The sequence below is a fragment of the Schistocerca piceifrons genome, chromosome 2, assembly GCF_021461385.2.
Source record: "Schistocerca piceifrons isolate TAMUIC-IGC-003096 chromosome 2, iqSchPice1.1, whole genome shotgun sequence".
Classification (NCBI taxonomy): Eukaryota; Metazoa; Arthropoda; class Insecta; order Orthoptera; family Acrididae; genus Schistocerca; species Schistocerca piceifrons.
The window spans coordinates 692,712,321-692,735,369 of NC_060139.1; the positions used below are offsets into that span (position 1 = coordinate 692,712,321).

The window sequence follows — 23,049 nt, forward strand, 5'->3', positions numbered from 1 at the left end:
TGTAGCCCCAAGACTGAAGTAGGATGTCAACAGATTGGATAACTTATTGAAATGTTGTCTGTAATGCTCTTCCAGGTTCTTGGGGGGCAAGGGATTCAGTTTCAGGAATGTGATATACACTGAAGCACAAAAAAAAAACTGGTATAGGTATGCATATTCAAATACAGAGATATGTAAACAGACAGAATACGGCAGACAGATAGAATATGGCGCTGCAGTTGGAAGTGCCTATATAAGACAAGTATCTGGTGCAGTTGTTAGATTGGTTACTGCTGTTACAATGGCAGCTTATCAAGATTTAAGTGAGGCTGATCATGGCGTTACAGTCGGCACTCGAGCGATGGGACACAGCATCTCTGAGGTAGTGATGAAGTGGGGATTGTGTCTTATGACCATTCCAAGAGTGTACTGTGAATATCAGGTATCTGATAAAACATCAAATCTCTGACATCGTTGCGGCCAGAAAAGATCCTGCAAGAACGGGACCAACAATGACGGAAGAGTATCGTTCAACATGTCAACAGTCCAAACCTTCTGCAAACTGCTGCAGATTTCAATGCTGGGCTATTAAAAAGTGTCAGGATGCAAACAATTCAATGAAGCATCATCGAGATAGGCTTTTGGATTCGAAGGCTCACTCATGTACCCTTGATGACTGCATGACACAAAGCTTTATGCCTCACCTGGGCCCATCAACACTGACATTGGACTGTTGATGACTGTAAACATGTTGTCTTATTGGACAAGTCTCATTCCAAACTGTATTGAGTGATTGGACATGAATGGTATGGAGACAGCCTCATAAATCCATGGACCCTGCATGTCAGCAGGGAACTGTTCAAGCTGGTGGAGGCTCTGTAACTGTGTGGGACGTGTTGAGTTGGAGTGATGTGGGACCACTGATACATCTAGATATGACTGTGACATGTGAAACGTACGTAAGCATCCTGTCTGATCACGTGCATCCATTCAAGTCCATTGTGCATTCCGACAGACTTGGGCAATTCCAGCAGGACAATGCAACACCCCATATGTCCACAATTGCTACAGAGTGGCTCCAAGAACACTCTTGCGAGTTTAAACACTTCTGCTAGCTGCCAAACTCTCCAGACACGAACATTATTGAGCATATTGGGGATCCCTTGCAATGTCCTGTTCAGAAGAGATCTCCACCCCCTCATACTCTTATGGATTTATAGACAGCCCTGCAGGATTCATGGTATCAATTCCCTCCAGCAATACTTCAGACATTATTTGAGCCCATGCCATGCCATGTTGCAACACTTCTGCTGCTCACAGTGTCCTACATGATATTAGGCAGGTGTACCAGTTTCTTTGCTCTACAGAGTATGTGGTACGGATTGCACAGCAGCAGTATCTTGTGGAGAGAACAGAGGTGGTTGTCGGATACCTGTGCCATGGAGATGTGTTTTTGCAGTATCAGCTTTGTGAGAAACAGAGACTGTCAGAACCTGAAAAGAGGAAGGTCATTGTGAAAGGAGGGGTAGGATCCAGAGTAAGGAACTTTTATGGTTGGTTAAACAATTTGGGGGGATTCCTTGGCTTAGGCAACATTCAAGGAACAGTGCATGGGTCTGGTTTTAGCAAGAGGAAGGGACACTTTTCTGAACTAGTTCATAAAGTTGGGGCGTAGGTCCAATGTGGTGGGGATGGCATTGGGGAAACAGGAAATGACATAGGAAATGGATGAATGAAGGTGTTAGGTGGTTGTGAGGGGAGCTGGATAACAGAAAAATACACATAGAAATACTTTAAAATGCAAATACATAAAAATATGTACAAGTACTTACAAATATGTGAAATGCACAAATAAATGTGCGAAAAATGTAAACATATGTGCAAAAAATGTATGGAACAAATGAGCTGTGGGAATATGCACGTACTGGGATAAGGGAAGTGAGAGAGGGGAGAGGAGATTCATTAGGTCAATGTTGAAAAGTTGGTGTGGCTCAGGTATGTGTTGAGAATAACATGCAAAATTATCCAAGGGCAGTGGGAGAAATGGGATGAATAGGAATAATTATAGTTATCGGCAGAAAGAATTTGGGATATGAGAAGCTGCACCAACAATGTGCACGTTCATGTTGCCATGTGTTCTTGTGGATGAGGCCATTGATATAGTGAGCTTGGCTGTCAGTACTTGTACGTATATCAAAGTAACTCTAAATATGGCTACAGGACCTTCAGTTCTACTTTTATTACTCATATCTGATGGTTATCACAGGAGTGGGCCAAGAAGCTTTAATCTAATTAATTTCTGTTTTATTCTTGTAAAAATTAAACCTGTCCCACTAATCAACTGTGTAATAATCTAATCTCCATTGAAAATGACAAAACTTGATTGGTCCATGTTAGATTCTGAAATTTTTTTAGCCTCTAAACAATAGATAGTGATTATTTTTCAGTTGCTGAGTAATTCAACTCATGCTAACTGAGACTTAGACTGGTAAAGGCTATAGTTCTATGTTCACCCTTTTGTGGACCCTGTCATGGTCATCAGAATTTAACGGGTTGCCACATGACAATAATGAACAAATCTGAACAGTGGGTGCACTATCCTACATGATAATTCATTGTACTGTTTCATTGTTTGTGAGTACCATTTGTCTGAAAGGTAAAACTTAGGGTTACACATTACCATTCCTAAGTGATATGTAACACCACTCCTGCTCCAGCCCCAACTTTGCTCATCCTGCATCCACACCCTCTTCTCCGTGGTCTCCGTCTTTTTCTGTTCTATATCTGCCACCCATTCTAAATCAGTCCTTTACGTCACCAAGCACTAGGGCCAACTACCCCTGCCTGCACCAATGGCACATCCATATCCCATGCCACTGTTGCCTCTCCCTCCCATCTGTCACCCTCACTATACCAAACCTCCATTAACCAAAGTACTTTAATTTTGTGTGAACTTGATGTCACTGAGAGAGCATTTATTTCCCAAATAAAATACATTTGCTGTCCTGCTAGTGATGAGTTGATATCCCATGGTAATATGTATTTATATAAAAACAGAAATAAGTGTATGACCTTCAACTACCTAACCATCCCCAGCCTTCCATGTTCTCAAACATTTTTGATTAGTTAGCCTATAACAGAATTTTGCACCACTTCACTGGCAATATCCTTTTGACAGCTGGTCAGTTTGCCTTCTGTTAAGGTTTTTCTATAAAGATTGCAATGTTTGTTTGCACTGGCTCTCTTATGGGAGAACTAAGCAAGGAAATCATCAGCTCACATTATCTGTGCCACTGACAAGACCATAAAATTCTGCTAAAAAAAAAACAGAAGACTATGTTAAAAATGATATTACAGAAATGAAACTTAATTCGGAGTGAGGAGACCTTACATGTGCTGCCCTGAAAAGTTCGATATTTGGACTAGATCTGTTCATTACCTACCTACTTTACCTGACAAGAAAACTGAAGCGCCCAGAATGGGAGGAGAAAACAAAATACTGATGAGCTCAGGGCATATCTTATGTTACTTCAGAGATTACAAACTCTTGCTGGCAGTAGAGTAACTCAGCATCATGCCAACAGATGATAGACACACGATGTGTGCACGAGCATTGCCCGGATAAAAGATGACGCACAATACTGTCACACAAGAAGTAACACATAAGGGCATGGGATGTACATGATATACTGTTAAGCTGGCACAGTTCCTTCAATGACTATCAGCTGTGACCTGAAATCATACCTGATGGATCTTCGCACCATGGTGCCAGGAGTAACACCACTGTGCCTCTCCAAAACATTGGGAGAATGAGTCTTCTTGCCAGGTCTCTGTCATACTTGCCAGTGATGGCCACCAAGGGCAGTCAGTGCTAGACACCATTCATCTGCAGTCCTGAACCTAATGTGATGCCATTAATCAGCAGTCTGTGCTTTCTGGTCACAACACCGTTCTAAATGCAGTCATCTGCCTTATGGTGTTGACAAGAGCCTACTTGTCATATGATAAGTAACTAGTCTGGCTAGTCTCCAACCAATGGTGAGGGATGACAGAGAAATTTGCAGGGAGACCATTACTTGTTCCTGGATTGCAGGTGCAGATGTGAAGGGGTTATGATGTGCATGGTGCATAATATGACAATCTTCCCTTGTGGTTGCCAGATGGCTTGACTGGAACTTTGATGATGAGCCCTCAAGTTTCCATTCAGTCCAGTATTGGGCCACTGTGACATCTGAATACTCCAGAAATCGGGATATTACATGTTTCAACCAACCAGCCAAATGCATATCGACAGTGAGGTCCTTTTCAGTATCAGGCAGTGCTGATTGCTCTGTCACAAACAAATACACAGCATCTCCATGTTCTTCACAGTGATCACTCAACATCTGATGTGATTCACACCCCTTATATACCCCAACAGTCTTGGTGACAGCACTAAACACAAACAACACTAATACCCTCTTGTGGCTATTCAACCTGGTGCAAAGACTTGCAGCTCTAATCCCTTATCTACCTACCTACAGTGTGAATGTGTACAATGTGTACAAAGTTACCTTGACATCCTGCCATATCTTCTGGGTGCTTCACTTTTTTGGTCAGGCACTGTATGTTCAAAAGCAAATCATCTCATTCTCATTTAATTTCTGTGAATCACATGAACTAGTGACCACATGTCAAAATGGTTGGCTCAGCAAGAACAATGCTGTTTCTTCTTTCCATCCATGTATAAACAGATTTACTGCTTCATATCCAGTGTTGTTATCAGAGGTGGTGCACTTACTGAGGAAGAAACCAACTGCTCTTTCCATACCTGAATTCTTTTTTACAATTGTGTATGTATAATATGTCCTTTCCACAATTGTGTTTGTTATCTTCCATCGCTAATGCTGTTATTTACAACATTTCTTACTAAATTAACCATTGTATCTCATGCACAATTTGTGAAATCAAACACTGAAGCTCTATGTTCTGTTTAAAGGATCAATGGTCCAATGTCTGAGGTGGAATTGTGATGCCAACATTTTGGCTGCCATTCAAGATACAAGACTGTCTGTCTGGTATTATCCTCCTGTTTTGCACATTGATAAGAGGCTTGTTAAGAAGACAGTGTTAGTAAAAGACATCAGGTGAGACAGATATTTTTGAGAAATGTATTTGTTAACACTATGTTTAATGCATTACTATTTCAAGTTAATGCACATTTTATTACTGTATTATTTTCTTTAAAATTTTTATTTGTCTTACGACACTCTATAAGGTTTCGGTACTAGTGTAAAATATGTTAATTAGAAAATGTTTAAATTGAAACCCAAAAGACTATTATTTCTTTCTTACAACAACTGTCTAAAGACTCCAGATGTCACTTCCTTTTTTCATCATATCATTTTTCTTTCCGTAAACTATTTCACTCTTTTTCTCTAACTGTTTCAACTTTTGAATGATGATAGTTTGAAAACAATCATTTTGAAAACATGTATTTTATCCGTCTTTTTTTTTCCCATGGTTTTCTAGTCAGTGGTCCATGGTCCATCAGCCATTTTACCAGAATAATTGTTTTTACATACAGTTTTTAGGGTTCACTGATTTGACTTAATTTAAATTTCAACAAACATTCAGCATTTTATTGACACTCTTTTAAGATGGGTTTATAGGACTTCTTATGTTTCAATCATAAAGGACTTTTACTGTTGTTTCAAAGATATTTTGTTTATTGTAACCACACTCAGATTTCACTGAAAACGGTAAGGACACTGATGATGAAACTGTCATGTGCCATAAACACAAACCATCATCATCATAAAGTTTACGGGAGTGCCACATGAATTTGATGTAAGTGATACTGCATTGAACTGTGACTGTGCCAATCTTACATTACTTCTGTACAGTTTTTGAACTTTAGTACAACACACAAAACAGTAATTTGCACATTCTACTTAAATCAGTAGACAGGGCGTTCTCATAGACAAATTATTTTAGTTTCAGACTCAATTGCATTACACATGATGTCACAAGAAATGCTATAGTAAGGGGTCTATCCCGAGACTTAAGACAAGAGACTGCCTAAAGTATACATCCAAGCTTGACATTCTCTTCTTCAACGTTGTTCATTTGGGCTCATGGAATCATCTGTCTGGCATATTCCTTGGAGCTGTGGTTGGTGATGATGTCTGTGTGCACTTATTCTGAAGTCATAACATTTACTGCTGCACTGCAAAGCCACCTGCAGCCCAATGAATACATCAGACAGAAGGTGCACAAGTCCAAGCTGAAACAAATATTATGTTCAATACGTAAAAAAACATGGGTTTACAGAACAACATCTTACGTAAGATTAATGGCTACAAGAGCAACACCATGACTCACTAAGTTTACTTATTCATACCTAACACTGAGGGAGCAGAAATGTTAGCTTGGTAACCTTTGCGCACACTTTAAAATTTCTGTGATCTCAAACTTTCCGCTCCCTTGCCACCCGTGTGAATGAGTGAACATAACTAATTTCTACATTTTTATATAACTACCTAAATGATTAGAATATAATAGAGGGAAACATTCCACGTGGGAAAAATATATCTAAAAACACAGATGATGTGACTTACCGAACGAAAGTGCTGGCAGGTCGATAGACACACAAACATACACATGAAATTCAAGCTTTCGCAACAAACTGTTGCCTCATCAGGAAAGAGGGAAGGAGAGGGAAAGACGAAAGGATGTGGGTTTTAAGGGAGAGGGTAAGGAGTCATTCCAATCCCGGGAGCGGAAAGACTTACCTGCTTGTGTCTGTGTATGTGCGGATGAATATGTGTGTGTGTGCAAGTGTATACCCCTTTTTTCCCCCTATGGTAAGTCTTTCCACTCCCGGGATTGGAATGACTCCTTACCCTCTCCCTTAAAACCCACGTCCTTTCGTCTTTCCCTCTCCTTCCCTCTTTCCTGATGAGGCAACAGTTTGTTGCGAAAGCTTGAATTTCATGTGTATGTTTGTGTGTCTATCGACCTGCCAGCACTTTCGTTCGGTAAGTCACATCATCTGTGTTTTTAGATATACCTAAATGATTATGTATATTATTCCTTTCTTCATATATATAATGCCTTGTTTGCTAGATCTAATCTATTCAAAGAAAGGCATCAAAGAATCCTGTTTCAGTATGACCTTAACACAAAATTACTATCTTTCTTTTCATAGCAATTATTAATGTGTAACTTTATATTTGTCTGCAACTGCCTGTAGTGTGTTGCTGGTTAAACTAATTAAATTATTGTATTAAATGGTAATGAATCATCATCAAAAGAACCAGTTCCATTATTACAATTAACTGTTAAGGAGTGTTGGAAGAAGGGGATATTGATTCATACACCCAATGCCTTGCAAAAATCTGACTGCCATTTGCTATCATAGATTGATATTTTATCTGCAAGAAACTTCGAGAGATCATGATGGAATTATGTGCTAACAATCCATAGGCACGCATTATCTTCTTTCCCTTTTACACATACAGAGCAGTAATACTATCTAAATGCGTTTGATATTCACTAAATAGACTAGAAGTCATCTGTGGATATAGTGCCATACAAAACTTACATAAACTACTCTTAATATAGCCACCCTGTAGAAAAATATAAATCTCTCATATGTAGATATTCAAATAAATGTTCCCTTAGAAAACTTATCATACTGTAGTAAAGAACTTAAAGTTGTGCACAAATTTTAGTTCAGGTGGGGTACATGAATTCTGAATGTTATTTTAGGGACAGGTATTGTTTGCCTCAGAACATAGCTTATGTAAGATAGAGACTCAGGAAGGATTTATGCTCCTTTGCATCTTACTGCCATTTACATTGATAATCATCGTAACAACATCAACTATCCAAGTAATTGTCTATGAAAACAGATTTCCTTGTTATAACGGATACTTTATAGTTCAAACAATGGAAAATCCAGAATGGAATATAACAATACCAGAGAAGGAAAGTTGCTACTCACCTTATAGTGGAGATGCTGAGTCATGGTTACAAAATAAATAAATGGATCCTTGCTCCTTCCATCTGTCTCAATACAGAAAGGTTTCCTTATCCCTAGCCAGATCCCAGCCCACATACTTTTCCTGCATTGTTGCTTGGCTCATGAAATTCCACCTAATGGCCTTACCATCAAATTACCTCCACCTGTTCAGATTCCGCCAATCCTTAGCCATCACCAATGTAGTCCTGCAAAACAATATCAACCAAGACCAATCCTCCTTGCAGTACCTTCTCTCCAGCCACAAAATTCTCCTGCTATGTAATCCCAAATTCCTGGAACCCATAACACACATTGAAACCCTTGCCCTGCAGGAACTTGAGCAATATGCACAACACCACCACAAAAATCTCTCCATCCTACTCACTTCCTACTCCCGCCTTGGAGTACCACTGTCCAACACTTCTACAACAACCTCCAAACCTCCCCCACCCCCTCATAGCTGACAAACCCTGTCTTGCAGACCTACTACACTTAACCCACCCTCCAAAACTTCCTCCCACCACCACACAAAACCCAGAACCTAAACAGACCCGCAACACAGTTATGAACCTTTCCTCCAGAAGACTTAGTCCCACAGAAACATCAGTCCTTTCCAAAGGCCTCACCTTTTGCTCCACTTCCAAGTTCAACTATGCAGGACTGGTTATAGACCTTCTCTCCTTCTCCCGGTCCCTACAGTGTAAACACATTTTTGCCATCAAGCCAACCAATCAGACTCAACCAAAGACCAATATTGAAGCCATCCAACTGTGATCCATACCCACTGCCTCCAAACCACCCCATTAACTTTCCAGAATTTCTTAACCTCGAACCTTGCCTCAACATCATTCCCCAAATCCCTCAACATGAAAACTAACCTTACATCCACAGAAAGAACCACAGTCCACCACCTAAAAACTGATCCTGACCTTATAATCCTACCTGCTGACAAAGGCTCCACCACCATTGTTTTGAACCGCAAGGATTACGTGGCAGGACTCTTGTCAGCTGTCAGATACTTCCACCTACAAACCATGCCACAGTGATCCCATTCCAGTAATCCAGCAAGATCTCCAGTCACTACTCAAATCCTTAGGCACATCCCAGAACCTCTCCCCAGAGTCCAGAGTCTACTTACCCCTACCACTCCCTGCACTCCTACCTTCTACATGCTTCCTAAAGTCCATAAACCCAACCACCCAGGACACCCCATTATGAGCGGTTACTGTGTGACCACTAAGAGAAACTCTGCTCTCGTAGACCAACACCTTCAACCTATTACCCGGAACCTATCCTCCTATATAAAAGATACCAACCATTTCCTCGGCCGACTCTCCACAGTCCCTATCCCTTTACCACACGGTGCCCTGCTCATCACTGTTGATGCCACCTCCCTGTACACTAACATTCCTAATGCCCATGGCCTTACTGCTATCGAACACTACCTTTCCAAATACCCGATGGATTCCAAACCACCAACCTCCTTCCTAGTCTCCATGACCAACTATATCCTCACCCACAATTACTTCTCCTTTGAAGGCATTACCTACAAACAAATCTATGGTACAGCTATGGGCACCCGCATGGCACCATCCTATGCTAACCTGTTCATGGGCCATCTACAGGAATCCTTCCTAAAAACCCAGAATCCTAAAACCCTCACCTGGTTCAGATTCACTGATGACATATTTGCTATTTGGATTGAAGGTGAGGACACCTTATTCACATTCCTCCAGAACCTCAACAACTTGTCCCCCATTTGCTTCACCTGTTCATACTCAACCCAACAAGCCACCTTCCTAGATGTTGACCTCCACCTCAGAGATGGCTACATCAGTACCTCCATCCATATCAAACCTACTAAACACCAGCAATACCTCCACTTTGACAGCTGCCACTCATTCCATACCAAGAAGTCCCTTCCATACAGCCTAGCCATCCATGGTCGTCACATCTGCAGTGATGGGCAGTCCCTCTCAAAATATACCGAGGGTCTTACTGAAGCCTTCACTGACCATAATTATCCTCCCATCCTTGTACAAAAACAAATCTCCCATGCCTTATCTTTCCAATCTCCCACCACCTCCCAAAGTCCAACAGTCCGGCCACAGAGGAGCATTCCCCTCGTAACTCAGTACCATCTGGGACTGGAGCATCTGAATTACTTTTTCCACCAGGGTTTTGATTACCTCTCGTCATGCCCTGAAATAAGAAATGTCCTACCCACTATCCTCCCACCCCTCCTACTGTGGTATCCCGCAGTCCACCGAACCTACACAATATACTCGTCCATCCTTACACAACCCCTGCTCCCAATCCCTTACCTCATGGCTCATAACCCCTGTAATAGATCTAGATGCAAGACCTGTCCCATACATCCTCCTACCACCACCTACTCCAGTCTGGTCACTAACATCACCTATCCCATCAAAGGCAGGGCTACCTGTGGAACCAGTCATGTGATTTACAAGCTAAGCTGCAACCACTGTGCTGCATTCTTTGTAGGAATGACAACCAACAAGCTGTTTGTCTGCATGAATGGCCACTGACAAACTGTGGCCAAAAAACAAATGGACCACCCTGTTGCTGAAAACGCTGCCAAACATGAAATCCCTCGTCTCAATGACTGCTTCACAGCCTGTGCCATATGGATCCTTCCCACCAACACCAGCTTTTCTGAATTACTTAGGTGGGAAATTTCCCTGCAATACATCCTATGTTCCTGTAACCCTCCTGGCCTCAACCTTCATTAGTCACTGTCCTCACCCATCCAGCCCCCTCCCTGTTCCCATTCCAGCACTACACAGCCATGATTTCACCATCATACCCAGTCTTTTAATTTCTTTTTATTTCTTTCCTTTCTGCTACTTACCCCCTCCCCCTTCTGCACCTTCTCTCCTGCCCCTATCAAAACTGCAACACTTCACCGTCCGCCACTCCCACCGTACTATCCCTCTCCCTCCCTGCCGCAGCCTCCTCCTTACCCCCACCCAGTCGCCACTCCCATCTTGCACTGGTGCTGCTGCTCGCAGTGTAGTTTCAGCTCTCTGAGACTGCAGACGTGTGTGCAAGTTGCGGTTGCTTTAGTGTGTGTGTGTGTGTGTGTGTGTGTGTGTGTGTGTGTGTGCGTGTACTGCTGACAAAGGCCTTAATGGCCAATAGCTATAATTGTGTGAATCTTTTTGTTCTGCCTACCACGACTCAGCATCTCCTCTGTATGGTGAGTAGCATCTTTCCTTCTCTGGTATTGATACTTTACAGTTCCCTGCACAACTACTAAAATGTAGACTGGTCTCCTGATTATGAACATACTCTCCCTAGGAGCAGTTACTTGTATAGATCTTGCACATACAAACCGTAAAACACCTCCATCAGTACTAAACCCTTTCAAAAATAACAAAACAGATTAGTTCCCTGATCATTCTAAAATTGTGTACTAAGATTAATTCTGAACCTCAGCACTCAAATCTTCTTCCATACAAGTTGTAGTTTCTTCATTGTTTATAATGCTGCTAGCTTATACCAGCGTTATATCACTACAAGGATGTATGTCATTCCTTCCCACTCTCAAGGCAGGGGTTCATAAGGGTCCACGGCCACTAAATCCCAGAGGTTATGTATCATTGGCTAAAATAATGTATGTGTTCCACTTGTTGATGTTTCTAGAGTTTGATACAAACTAGAGGTTCCAAGTAATCTTTTTACTTGTATGTACATTTTCTTAAATTAATAGTATTCTTTATACAAAGTATACCTTCCTTTGCTCCAAATTGTGCATATTCTAGATGTATGTGCTGTACTAGTATGAATACTGCACATCATGGTATACACACCACCCAATTGTTCATTCTATTATTCTTATGGAATAAGACACCCTTATGTATTTTCCATTTACCATCTCTTTGTGACTCTGCTTTTTTTTAAAAAAATAAAAATAAAAAAAAATAATAAAAAAAAGATGAGCCTATAAAAATGTATCTTCTCTTTGCGTACTTCCTACATTATTTGCTAATTGTCTACTCTCCCAGTCAGGAAACATATTGCAAATTGTCACTCTTATTGTCACCCCTTAGCCAGCGCAGATACACAACACTCTTCTACCAACAACACACTATGGTATTGAAAAATGAGAACAATATTCTCCCACTGCACTTGAGTGGATTTTAGCCTACATTTTAGTAGTTGTACAGGGAGCTTAAAACAAGGAACCCTGTTTTCATAGATAATTACTTGGACAGCTGATGTTATTAGGATGGTAATCAATGTTATTAGCAGTAAGATGCAGAGGATCATAAATCCTAGGTCTCCTACAATGAATTGTATTGGCCCCATCTCCTTTTTCTTTTATCTCCTTCCATACAGGTTGTAGCTCTCTCCATTGTATACAGTGTTAATAGCTTATTCCAGCATTTAACCACTACAAGTGTGTGTTGTTCCTTCCTACCCACTAGGCAGTGGTCCATAAAGGTCCATGGTCACTACTAAATCCTGGAGGCATTTAGATATAATTGGGTACAATAATATATGTGTGCCACTAGTTGATGCTTTTCTGTTTTATGTAAAATGCAAGTCCTAAGTAATCTTTCTACTTGTCTGCACATGTTGTTAAAGTAACAATATTTTTTTACATGCAACATACTCCAGAGAGTGCATTATCCCAACAGCCTTGCCACAGTAGTAACACCAGTTCCCATCAGATCACCGAAGTTATGTGCTGTCAGGCTGGGCTAGCACTTGGATGGATGACCATCTGGTCTGCCGGGTGCTGTTGGCAAGTGGGGTGCACTCAGTCCTTGTGAGGCAAACTGAGGAGCTACTTGATTGAGAAGTAGTTACTCTGGTCTCGTAAACTGACATATGGCCGGGAGAGTGGTGCGCTGATCTTATGACCCTCCATATCTGCATTCAATGATGTCTATGGGCTGAGTATGACATGGCAGCTGGTCAGTACGATTGGGCCTTTATAGCCTGTTCAGGTGAAGTTTAGTTTTAATGTCCCATACTGCACATAGTAGTATGCACAACACCCAACTGTTTGTTACTTTAGTCTTATGGAATATGACATCCTTATGCATCTTCCACTTATCATATTCTTGTGACTGAGATTTTTCAAGTTCCTCAGTATGACCCTTTAAGAATGTCTCTTCTCTTTGTGTAGTTGCTATATTATTTGCTAATTGTCTTACCTACAGAAGGCATTTATTATTTTGTAGTATGCAGACTACAAATTGTCATCTCTCTGCTGTATCTCTGTCTGTTTCTATACATATTGGCAGTTGTGGTGACATATCTCATACTATGCTGTTGTGATCTTTTACATACTCTGTTGTGAACTTTGAATAGTGGCTAGAATAGGGAGATTGGCATAAAATAGAATGTATAATGGAAAGTGATTAATAATTGCTGCTTGAATAATCAAAGAAATTGGAAAGAATAATTGAAAAAAATTGGAAGGTACACATATCCCGAGTGAATTTTAACTGACATTAATATCAACAGACCTTCAATATTCAATACATATATTCAGCATTTAAATTTACATACTTCTTTTTCTTGTTACTATCATTGTGCATAGAGCTTGGTATGACAATACTGGTTCCGGAATGCTCCTCCTCTGTTCATGCAAATCATCTTGTCTGCTTCAATCCTCTTGATGCAGGATTCTCGGCACGGGTGAAATGATGAACAGATGCAGTTCATTATATAAGTAGTCATATATAAATTGCTACTTCTTAATAAAAAAAAAAAAAGATATTGTACTATGGTATTACTGTCTCATTCCATACTAATAAATATTTAAATTATTTACAAGACCATACTGCAGCAAACGTTTCCTTTTTCGTTATACTATAATTCCTTTGCTTCCTTTTTAACATTCTGCTCATAAGAGCTATTGGACTGTGTTTATTATTAATCTTCTGGAGAATCTGGCAACCCAAACCATGGTCTGGAATGAAACAGCTAGAAAAAATTGCATTTGCCATGAACGTATGGTAAAATCCTATCACACCTAAATATGTCTTTGTTTTTGTGGTGCAGGATATGGTTTTATGGCATCCAGCCATTGTGGAGCAGGCTTTATTCCTTGTATGTTAATAATATGTCCTAAGAACTCTACTTCTTCCTTGCCAAACTGAGATTCTGATAACTTAATGCTGGTGCCTTCTGATTTGAGGTTTGTAAACAGTTGTTCTAAGGTTTTGCAATGTTCAGTCTACATTTTGGAAATAACAACAATGTTGTCTACACAGATTAACACTTTTTCTCTGAGGTCTTGTCCTGTAGTATTATATAATGCTCACATAATAACAGACACAGGCATTTTCAAACCAACACAAATACTTTGAACTGATAGCATCTCCCCTCAAAAAGAAATACAGTTTATTTCCTTGGATGTTTTGATAGAGATATTTGCCAGTATCCTGGTCTCAAATCCAGCTGCTAAGGTGTTTAAGACCTGCAAAAATTGTCAATAATTTATTGATTATAGGTGTTCTATCCCGTTCTATTCCCATTATTTTATTTACATTTCTTGCATCTGACACTAGTTGTGCATAGCCATCTGGTTCCTTCACTACTACCACAGGATTATTGTGACAGCTGCCAGATGTTTCAGTTACAGCCCAGTCTTTCACTCTCCCAGTTTCTTGTTTGACTGCTTCCTTCACCACAAGAAAACATGATAAAGTTAGATGAAAAATGGTTTCTGTTGTTTTATTTTAAGCTCACACACATAACTTAAAAATGGAAATGGATAGGTTAAAGTTAGATATAGTGGGAATTAGTGAAATTTGGTGGCAGGAGGAACAAGACTTTTGGTCAGGTGAATACAGGGTTATAAATACAAAGTCAAATAGGGTAATGCAGGAGTAGGTTTAATAATGAATAAAAAAAATAGGAGTACAAGTAAGCTACTACAAACAGCATAGTGAACGCATTATTGTGGCCAAGATAGACACAAAGCCCATGCCTACTGCAGTAGTACAAGTTTATATGCCAACTAGCTCTGCAGATGACAAAGAAATTGATGAAATGTATGAGGAAATAAAAGAAATTATTCAAATAGTGAAGGGAGACAAAAATTTAATAGTCGTGGGTGACTGGAATTCAAGCGTAGGAAAATGGAGAGAAGGAAACATAGTAGGTGAATATGGATTGGGGCTAAGAAATGAAAGAGGAAGCCATCTGGTAGAATTTTGCACAGAGCATAACTTAATCATAGCTAACACTTGGTTTAAGAATCATGAAAGAAGGTTGTATGCATGGAAGAACCCTGGAGATACTAAAAGGTATCAGATAGATTATATAATGGTAAGACAGAGATTTAGGAACCAGGTTTTAAATTGTAAGACATTTCCAGGGGCAGATGTGGACTCTGACCACAATCTATTGTAGATTAAAACTGAAGAAACTGCAAAAAGGTGGGAATTTAAGGAGATGGGACCTGGATAAACTGAAAGATCCAGAGGCTGTACAGAGTTTCAGGGAGAGCATAAGGGAACAACTGACAGGAATGGGGGAAAGAAATACAGTAAAAGAAGAATGGGTAACTTTGAGGGATGAAGTAGTGAAGGCAGCAGAGGATCAAATAGGTAAAAAGACGAGGGCTAGTAGAACACCTTGGGTAACAGAAGAAATATTGAATTTAATTGATGAAAGGAGAAAATATAAAAATGCAGTAAATGAAGCAGCCAAAAAGGAATACAAACGTCTCAAAAATGAGATCGACAGGAAGCGCAAAATGGCTAAGCAGGGATGGCTAGAGGACAAATGTAAGGATGTAGAGGCTTATCTCACTAGGGGAAACATAGATACTGTGTATAGGAAAATTAAAGAGACCTTTGGAGAAAGGAGAACCACTTGCATGAATATCAAGAGCTTTGATGGAAACCCAGTTCTAAGCAAAGAAGGGAAAGTAGAAAGGTGGAAGGAGTAGGTAGAGGGTCTATACAAGGGCGATGTACTTGAGGACAATATTACGGAAATGGAAGAGGATGTAGATGAAGATGAGATGGGAGATATGATACTGCATGAAGAGTTTGACAGAGCACTGAAAGACCTGAGTCAAAACAAGGCCCCCGGAGTAGACAACATTCCATTAGAACTACTGACAGCATTGGGTGAGCCAGTCCTGACAAAACTCTACCATCTGGTGAGCAAGATGTATGAGACAGGCAAAATACCCTCAGACTTCAAGAAGAATATAATAATTCCAATTCCAAAGAAAGCAGGTGTTGACAGATGTGAAAATTACCGAACTATCAGTTTAATGAGTCACAGCTGCAAAATACTAATGTGAATTCTTTACAGATGAATGGAAAAACTGATAGAAGCTGACCTCGGCGAAGATCAGTTTACATTTCGTAGAAATGTTGGAACACGTGAGGCAATACTGACCCTACGACTTATCTTAGAAGAAAGATTAAGGAAAGGCAAACCTACATTTCTAGCATTTGTAGACTTAGAGAAAGCTTTTGACAATGTTGATTGGAATACTCTCTTTCAAATTCTGAAGGTGGCAGGGGTAAAATACAGAGAGCGAAAGGCTATTTACAATTTGTACAGAAAGCAGATGGCAGTTATAAGAGCCGAGGGACATCAAAGGGAAGCAGTGGTTGAGAAGGGAGTGAGACAGGGTTGTAGCCTATCCCCGATGTTATTCAATCTGTATATTGAGCAAGCAATAAAGGAAACAAAAGAAAAGTTTGGAGTAGGAATTAAAATCCATGGAGAAGCAATAAAAACTTTGAGGTTCGCCGATGACATTGTAATTCTGTGAGAGACAGCAAAGGACTTGGAAGAGCAGTTGAACGGAATGGACAGTGTCTTGAAAGGATGGTATAAGATGAACATCAACAAAAGCAAAATGAGGATAATGGAATGTAGTCAAATTAAGTCGGGTGATGCTGAGGGAATTAGATTAGGAAATGAGACACTTAAAGTAGTAAAGGAGTTTTGCTATTTGGGGAGCAAAATAACTGATGATGGTTGAAGTGGAGAGGATATAAAATGTAGACTGGCAATGGCAAGGAAAGCGTTTCTGAAGAAGAAAAATTTGTTAACATCGAGTGTAGATTTAAGTGTCAGGAAGTCGTTTCTGAAAGTATTTGTGTGGAGTGTAGCCATGTATGGGAGTGAAACATGGACGATAAATAGTTTGGACAAGAAGAGAAAAGAAGCTTTCGAAATGTGGTGCTACAGAAGAATGCTGAAGATTAGATGGGTAGATCACATAACTAATGAGGAAGTATTGAATAGAATTGGGGAGAAGAGGAGTTTGTGGCACAACTTGACTAGAAGAAGGGATCAGTTGGTAGGACATGTTCTGAGACATCGAGGGATCACCAATTTAGTATTGGAGGGCAGCGTGGAGGATAAAAATCATAGAGGGAGTCCAAGAGATGAATACACTTAGCAGATTCAGAAGTATGTAGGCTGCAGTAGGTATTGGGAGATGAAGAAGCTTGCACAGGATAGAGTAGCATGGAGAGCTGCATCAAACCAGTCTCAGGATTGAAGACCACAACAACACACATAAGTTTTAATCACTTCTGCAGATAACGAAAAAATATCTTTATGCTTTATCAAAATGTCTATTAAAACATTCTTTTCAGTCTCATTTAAGTATCACAAAGTAATTTAATTTGTTAGATAAAAAATCTACTCATCAAGCAGTAACAGAATATGCACATAAAAGACAATTGTAATTGGCAAGCTTTTGGCCAGTAACTCCTTCTTAAGGGAGTGGGGTGGGAGTGGAAGAAAGAGGGTTTGAAGGAAAAGTACTGGAGAGGTCTAGGAAAAGGGGTAGATTTCAAGAAAGTCACCCAGTCAGGGGAGATTTACCACTTGAGATGAGAAGGAATTGGGCTAATGAGCCTAGTGACCAACCACTACCACTTGGGTTTTCGATGGGTTAAACTTAAACCCTATATTTTGCCCCAATCTTTATAGTGCACAGAGTTCAGTATTGAGATCCTCAATATCTGTCTTCAGGTTTATTGGTTTTTCACTTAAATACAACTGGAAGTCATCAGCGTACTTATGGTATTTGATGCAGGATAAAACTAATGACATATCATCTACGTACAATGAAAAAGAGTATAGGACCTAATACCGAACCCCGGGGGCACCTGATACTACCTGCCTCCATTGTGGCTTCGTGGTAATGAGCATGACACACTGCTGATGACCTATCAGATGTGAGTGAAATCATTGCACTTCACTTGGTGAGAAATTTAGGCTGCAAGTTTGGCAAGTAAATTGTCAAAGTTAACATGAGCTTTGTGAAAGTCTAAGAAGTCCATGATAGTGGCCTCATGTGTCTAATAGTCAAATAGTAAATACTTGTTTTAATTAAAAGATTAACAAACAGAATAACAATATTGATTGATCACTGTAAGTAGAGCTAGATTTGTGGAGTAGGGAAGATGCTGGAAATTGATTAACATGTAACTACATTCACTTAAATCTTTATTGAACATTAAACATGATGGCGTCCTCTTGGGTAAAATATTCCGGAGGTAAAATAGTCCCCCATTCGGATCTCCGGGCGGGGACTACTCAAGAGGATGTCGTTATCAGGAGAAAGAAAACTGGCGTTCTACGGATCGGAGCGTGGAATGTCAGATCCCTTAATCGGGCAGGTAGGTTAGAAAATTTAAAAAGGGAAATGGATAGGTTGAAGTTAGATATAGTGGGAATTAGTGAAGTTCGGTGGCAGGAGGAACAAGACTTCTGGTCAGGTGACTACAGGGTTATAAACACAAAATCAAATAGGGGTAATGCAGGAGTAGGTTTAATAATGAATAGGAAAATAGGAATGCGGGTAAGCTACTACAAACAGCATAGTGAACGCATTATTGTGGCCAAGATAGATACGAAGCCCACGCCTACTACAGTAGTACAAGTTTATATGCCAACTAGCTCTGCAGATGACGAAGAAATTGAAGAAATGTATGATGAAATAAAAGAAATTATTCAGATTGTGAAGGGAGACGAAAATTTAATAGTCATGGGTGACTGGAATTCGAGTGTAGGAAAAGGGAGAGAAGGAAACATAGTAGGTGAATATGGATTGGGGGACAGAAATGAAAGAGGAAGCCGCCTGGTCGAATTTTGCACAGAGCACAACATAATCATAACTAACACTTGGTTTAAGAATCATGAAAGAAGGTTGTATACATGGAAGAACCCTGGAGATACTAAAAGGTATCAGATAGATTATATAATGGTAAGACAGAGATTTAGGAACCAGGTTTTAAATTGTAAGACATTTCCAGGGGCAGATGTGGACTCTGACCACAATCTATTGGTTATGACCTGTAGATTAAAACTGAAGAAACTGCAAAAAGGTGGGAATTTAAGGAGATGGGACCTGGATAAACTAAAAGAACCAGAGGTTGTACAGAGATTCAGGGAGAGCATAAGGGAGCAATTGACAGGAATGGGGGAAATAAATACAGTAGAAGAAGAATGGGTAGCTTTGAGGGATGAAGTAGTGAAGGCAGCAGAGGATCAAGTAGGTAAAAAGACGAGGGCTAGTAGAAATCCTTGGGTAACAGAAGAAATATTGAATTTAATTGATGAAAGGAGAAAATATAAAAATGCAGTAAGTGAAACAGGCAAAAAGGAATACAAACGTCTCAAAAATGAGATCGACAGGAAGTGCAAAATGGCTAAGCAGGGATGGCTAGAGGACAAATGTAAGGATGTAGAGGCCTATCTCACTAGGGGTAAGATAGATATCGCCTACAGGAAAATTAAAGAGACCTTTGGAGATAAGAGAACGACTTGTATGAATATCAAGAGCTCAGATGGAAACCCAGTTCTAAGCAAAGAAGGGAAAGCAGGAAGGTGGAAGGAGTATATAGAGGGTCTATACAAGGGCGATGTACTTGAGGACAATATTATGGAAATGGAAGAGGATGTAGATGAAGATGAAATGGGAGATATGATACTGCGTGAAGAGTTTGATAGAGCACTGAAAGACCTGAGTCGAAACAAGGCCCCCGGAGTAGACAATATTCCATTGGAACTACTGACGGCCGTGGGAGAGCCAGTCCTGACAAAACTCTACCATCTGGTGAGCAAGATGTATGAAACAGGCGAAATACCCTCAGACTTCAAGAAGAATATAATAATTCCAATCCCAAAGAAAGCAGGTGTTGACAGATGTGAAAATTACCGAACTATCAGCTTAATAAGTCACAGCTGCAAAATACTAACACGAATTCTTTACAGACGAATGGAAAAACTAGTAGAAGCCAACCTCGGGGAAGATCAGTTTGGATTCCGTAGAAACACTGGAACACGTGAGGCAATACTGACCTTACGACTTATCTTAGAAGAAAGATTAAGGAAAGGCAAACCTACGTTTCTAGCATTTGTAGACTTAGAGAAAGCTTTTGACAATGTTGACTGGAATACTCTCTTTCAAATTCTAAAGGTGGCAGGGGTAAAATACAGGGAGCGAAAGGCTATTTACAATTTGTACAGAAAGCAGATGGCAGTTATAAGAGTCGAGGGACATAAAAGGGAAGCAGTGGTTGGGAAGGGAGTAAGACAGGGTTGTAGCCTCTCCCCGATGTTGTTCAATCTGTATATTGAGCAAGCAGTAAAGGAAACAAAAGAAAAATTCGGAGTAGGTATTAAAATTCATGGAGAAGAAATAAAAACTTTGAGGTTCGCCGATGACATTGTAATTCTGTCAGAGACAGCAAAGGACTTGGAAGAGCAGTTGAATGGAATGGACAGTGTCTTGAAAGGAGGATATAAGATGAACATCAACAAAAGCAAAACAAGGATAATGGAATGTAGTCTAATTAATTCGGGTGATGCTGAGTGAATTAGATTAGGAAATGAGGCACTTAAAGTAGTAAAGGAGTTTTGCTATTTGGGGAGCAAAATAACTGATGATGGTCGAAGTAGAGAGGATATAAAATGTAGGCTGGCAATGGCAAGGAAAGCGTTTCTGAAGAAGAGAAATTTGTTAACATCCAGTATAGATTTAAGTGTCAGGAAGTCATTTCTGAAAGTATTCGTATGGAGTGTGGCCATGTATGGAAGTGAAACATGGACGATAAATAGTTTGGACAAGAAGAGAATAGAAGCTTTCGAAATGTGGTGCTACAGAAGAATGCTGAAGATTAGATGGGTAGATCACATAACTAATGAGGAAGTATTGAATAGGATTGGGGAGAAGAGAAGTTTGTGGCACAACTTGACCAGAAGAAGGGATCGGTTGGTAGGACATGTTCTGAGGCATCAAGGGATCACCAATTTAATATTGGAGGGCAGCGTGGAGGGTAAAAATCGTAGAGGGAGACCAAGAGATGAATACACTAAGCAGATTCAGAAGGATGTAGGTTGCAATAGGTACTGGGAGATGAAAAAGCTTGCACAGGATAGAGTAGCATGGAGAGCTGCATCGAACCAGTCTCAGGACTGAAGACCACAACAACAACAACAAAACATCTAGACCTGGAATATCATGTGACTATTTTCTGAAAAACTCCCTTGCAACAATTCAGTGCCACAAACTTCAATTTTAAAATACTGACCAGCTAAAATTCTGAAAAAAATTTCCTTAACACCTGTAAATGGCATTGAATTCTTAAAAATTTTGTACAGTTATCTAAATAGGATAAAGTTCTCAAGATTTCTTATAAGATCTCAAAACACAAATGGGCATAATCCAGTGATATGCAATGTCTTAAAATTTCTTGTACAATAATTTTTTACACGCCTCCAAAAGGGACATTTTGTAATACACTGATATACAAGCCCCTTCTACAGGCCCGAATTTTTTTAATCATTCAGATAAATATAATCAGTGTCATGCTCTGAAACAGATGCTTCTTTACACTTGGGAGACTGGTCAGATTATGATCCAATACAACTGCCAACTAGCCACCTCCCTGCATGGCAACAGGATCCACATACCATCAGTGCAATAGCAAATCACAACACAAAGTAAGGCCTAGAGAAACACATAAAACTTTTTAAGCACTGCAGTATGAAGTGAACAGATGAACTGAAATTGCCTATACTTGGTTTCAAAATTTTAATCCAAAACACTGATAAATTTTACTATTAACAAACATGGAACAATCCCCAAGATTAATCACTACTAATTAGGATGACCATAATGGCACAAGAATTTAACATACAATTGGGCTTTAATCACAGTTCCAGATGGGAGACATGATACTGCGAGAAAAATTTGACAGAGCACTGAAAGACCTAAGTCAAAACCAGGCCCCTGGAGTAGACAACATTCAGTCAGAATGACTGATAGCCTTGGGAGAGAGAGCCATGAGAAAACTATTCTATCTGGTATGCAAGAAGTATGAGACAGGTGAAATACCCTCAGACTTCAAGAAAAATGTAGTAATTCCAATTCCAAAGAAAGCAGTTGCTGATAAGTGTGAAAATTACTATCAGTTTAATGAGTCATGGTTGCAAAATACTAACAAATACATTCCATACTATCACAAATACTTAATACAGTGGAAAAACTGGTAGAGGCTTATCTCAGGAAAGATCAGATTGGATTTTGAGAAATGTATGATCATGCGAGGCAATACTGGCCCTACAGCTCAGCTTGGAATATACGTTAAGGAAAGGTAAACCTACATTTGTAACATTTGCAGACTTACAGAAAGCTTTTGATAATGTTGACTGGAATACTGCCTTTGAAATTCTGAAGACAGTAGGGGTAAAACACAGAGAACAAAAGGCTACTTACAACTTGTATAGAAACAAGACAACAGTTGTAAGAGTAGAGGGGCAGGAAAGGAAAGCAGTGGTTGAGAAGGGAGTGAGACAGGGCTGTAGCTTATCCCTGATGTTATTCAATCTGTACATTGAGCAAGGAGTAAAGGAAACCAAAGAAAAATTTGGAGTAGGAATTAAAGTTGAGGGAGAAGAAATAAAAACCTTGAGGTTTGACAATAACATTGTAATTCTGTCAGAGACAGCAAATGACTTGGAAAAGCAGTTGAACATAATAGAAAGTGTTCTGAAAGTAGGATATAAGATGATCATAAAAAAGCAAAACAAGG

The 23,049-nt window shown here is 39.8% G+C and overlaps 1 protein-coding gene across 1 annotated transcript in view; it reads left to right on the forward strand.

Moving 5' to 3' along the window:
* Positions 1-23,049, forward strand: part of LOC124777183 (intraflagellar transport protein 80 homolog) — a 430,351-nt gene that overhangs the window by 279,526 nt on the left and 127,776 nt on the right. The window contains exon 11 of the mRNA XM_047252496.1: positions 4,958-5,105. Within this exon, the coding sequence (XP_047108452.1) occupies positions 4,958-5,105 (148 nt within the window). The remainder of the gene's footprint in view (positions 1-4,957; positions 5,106-23,049) is intronic.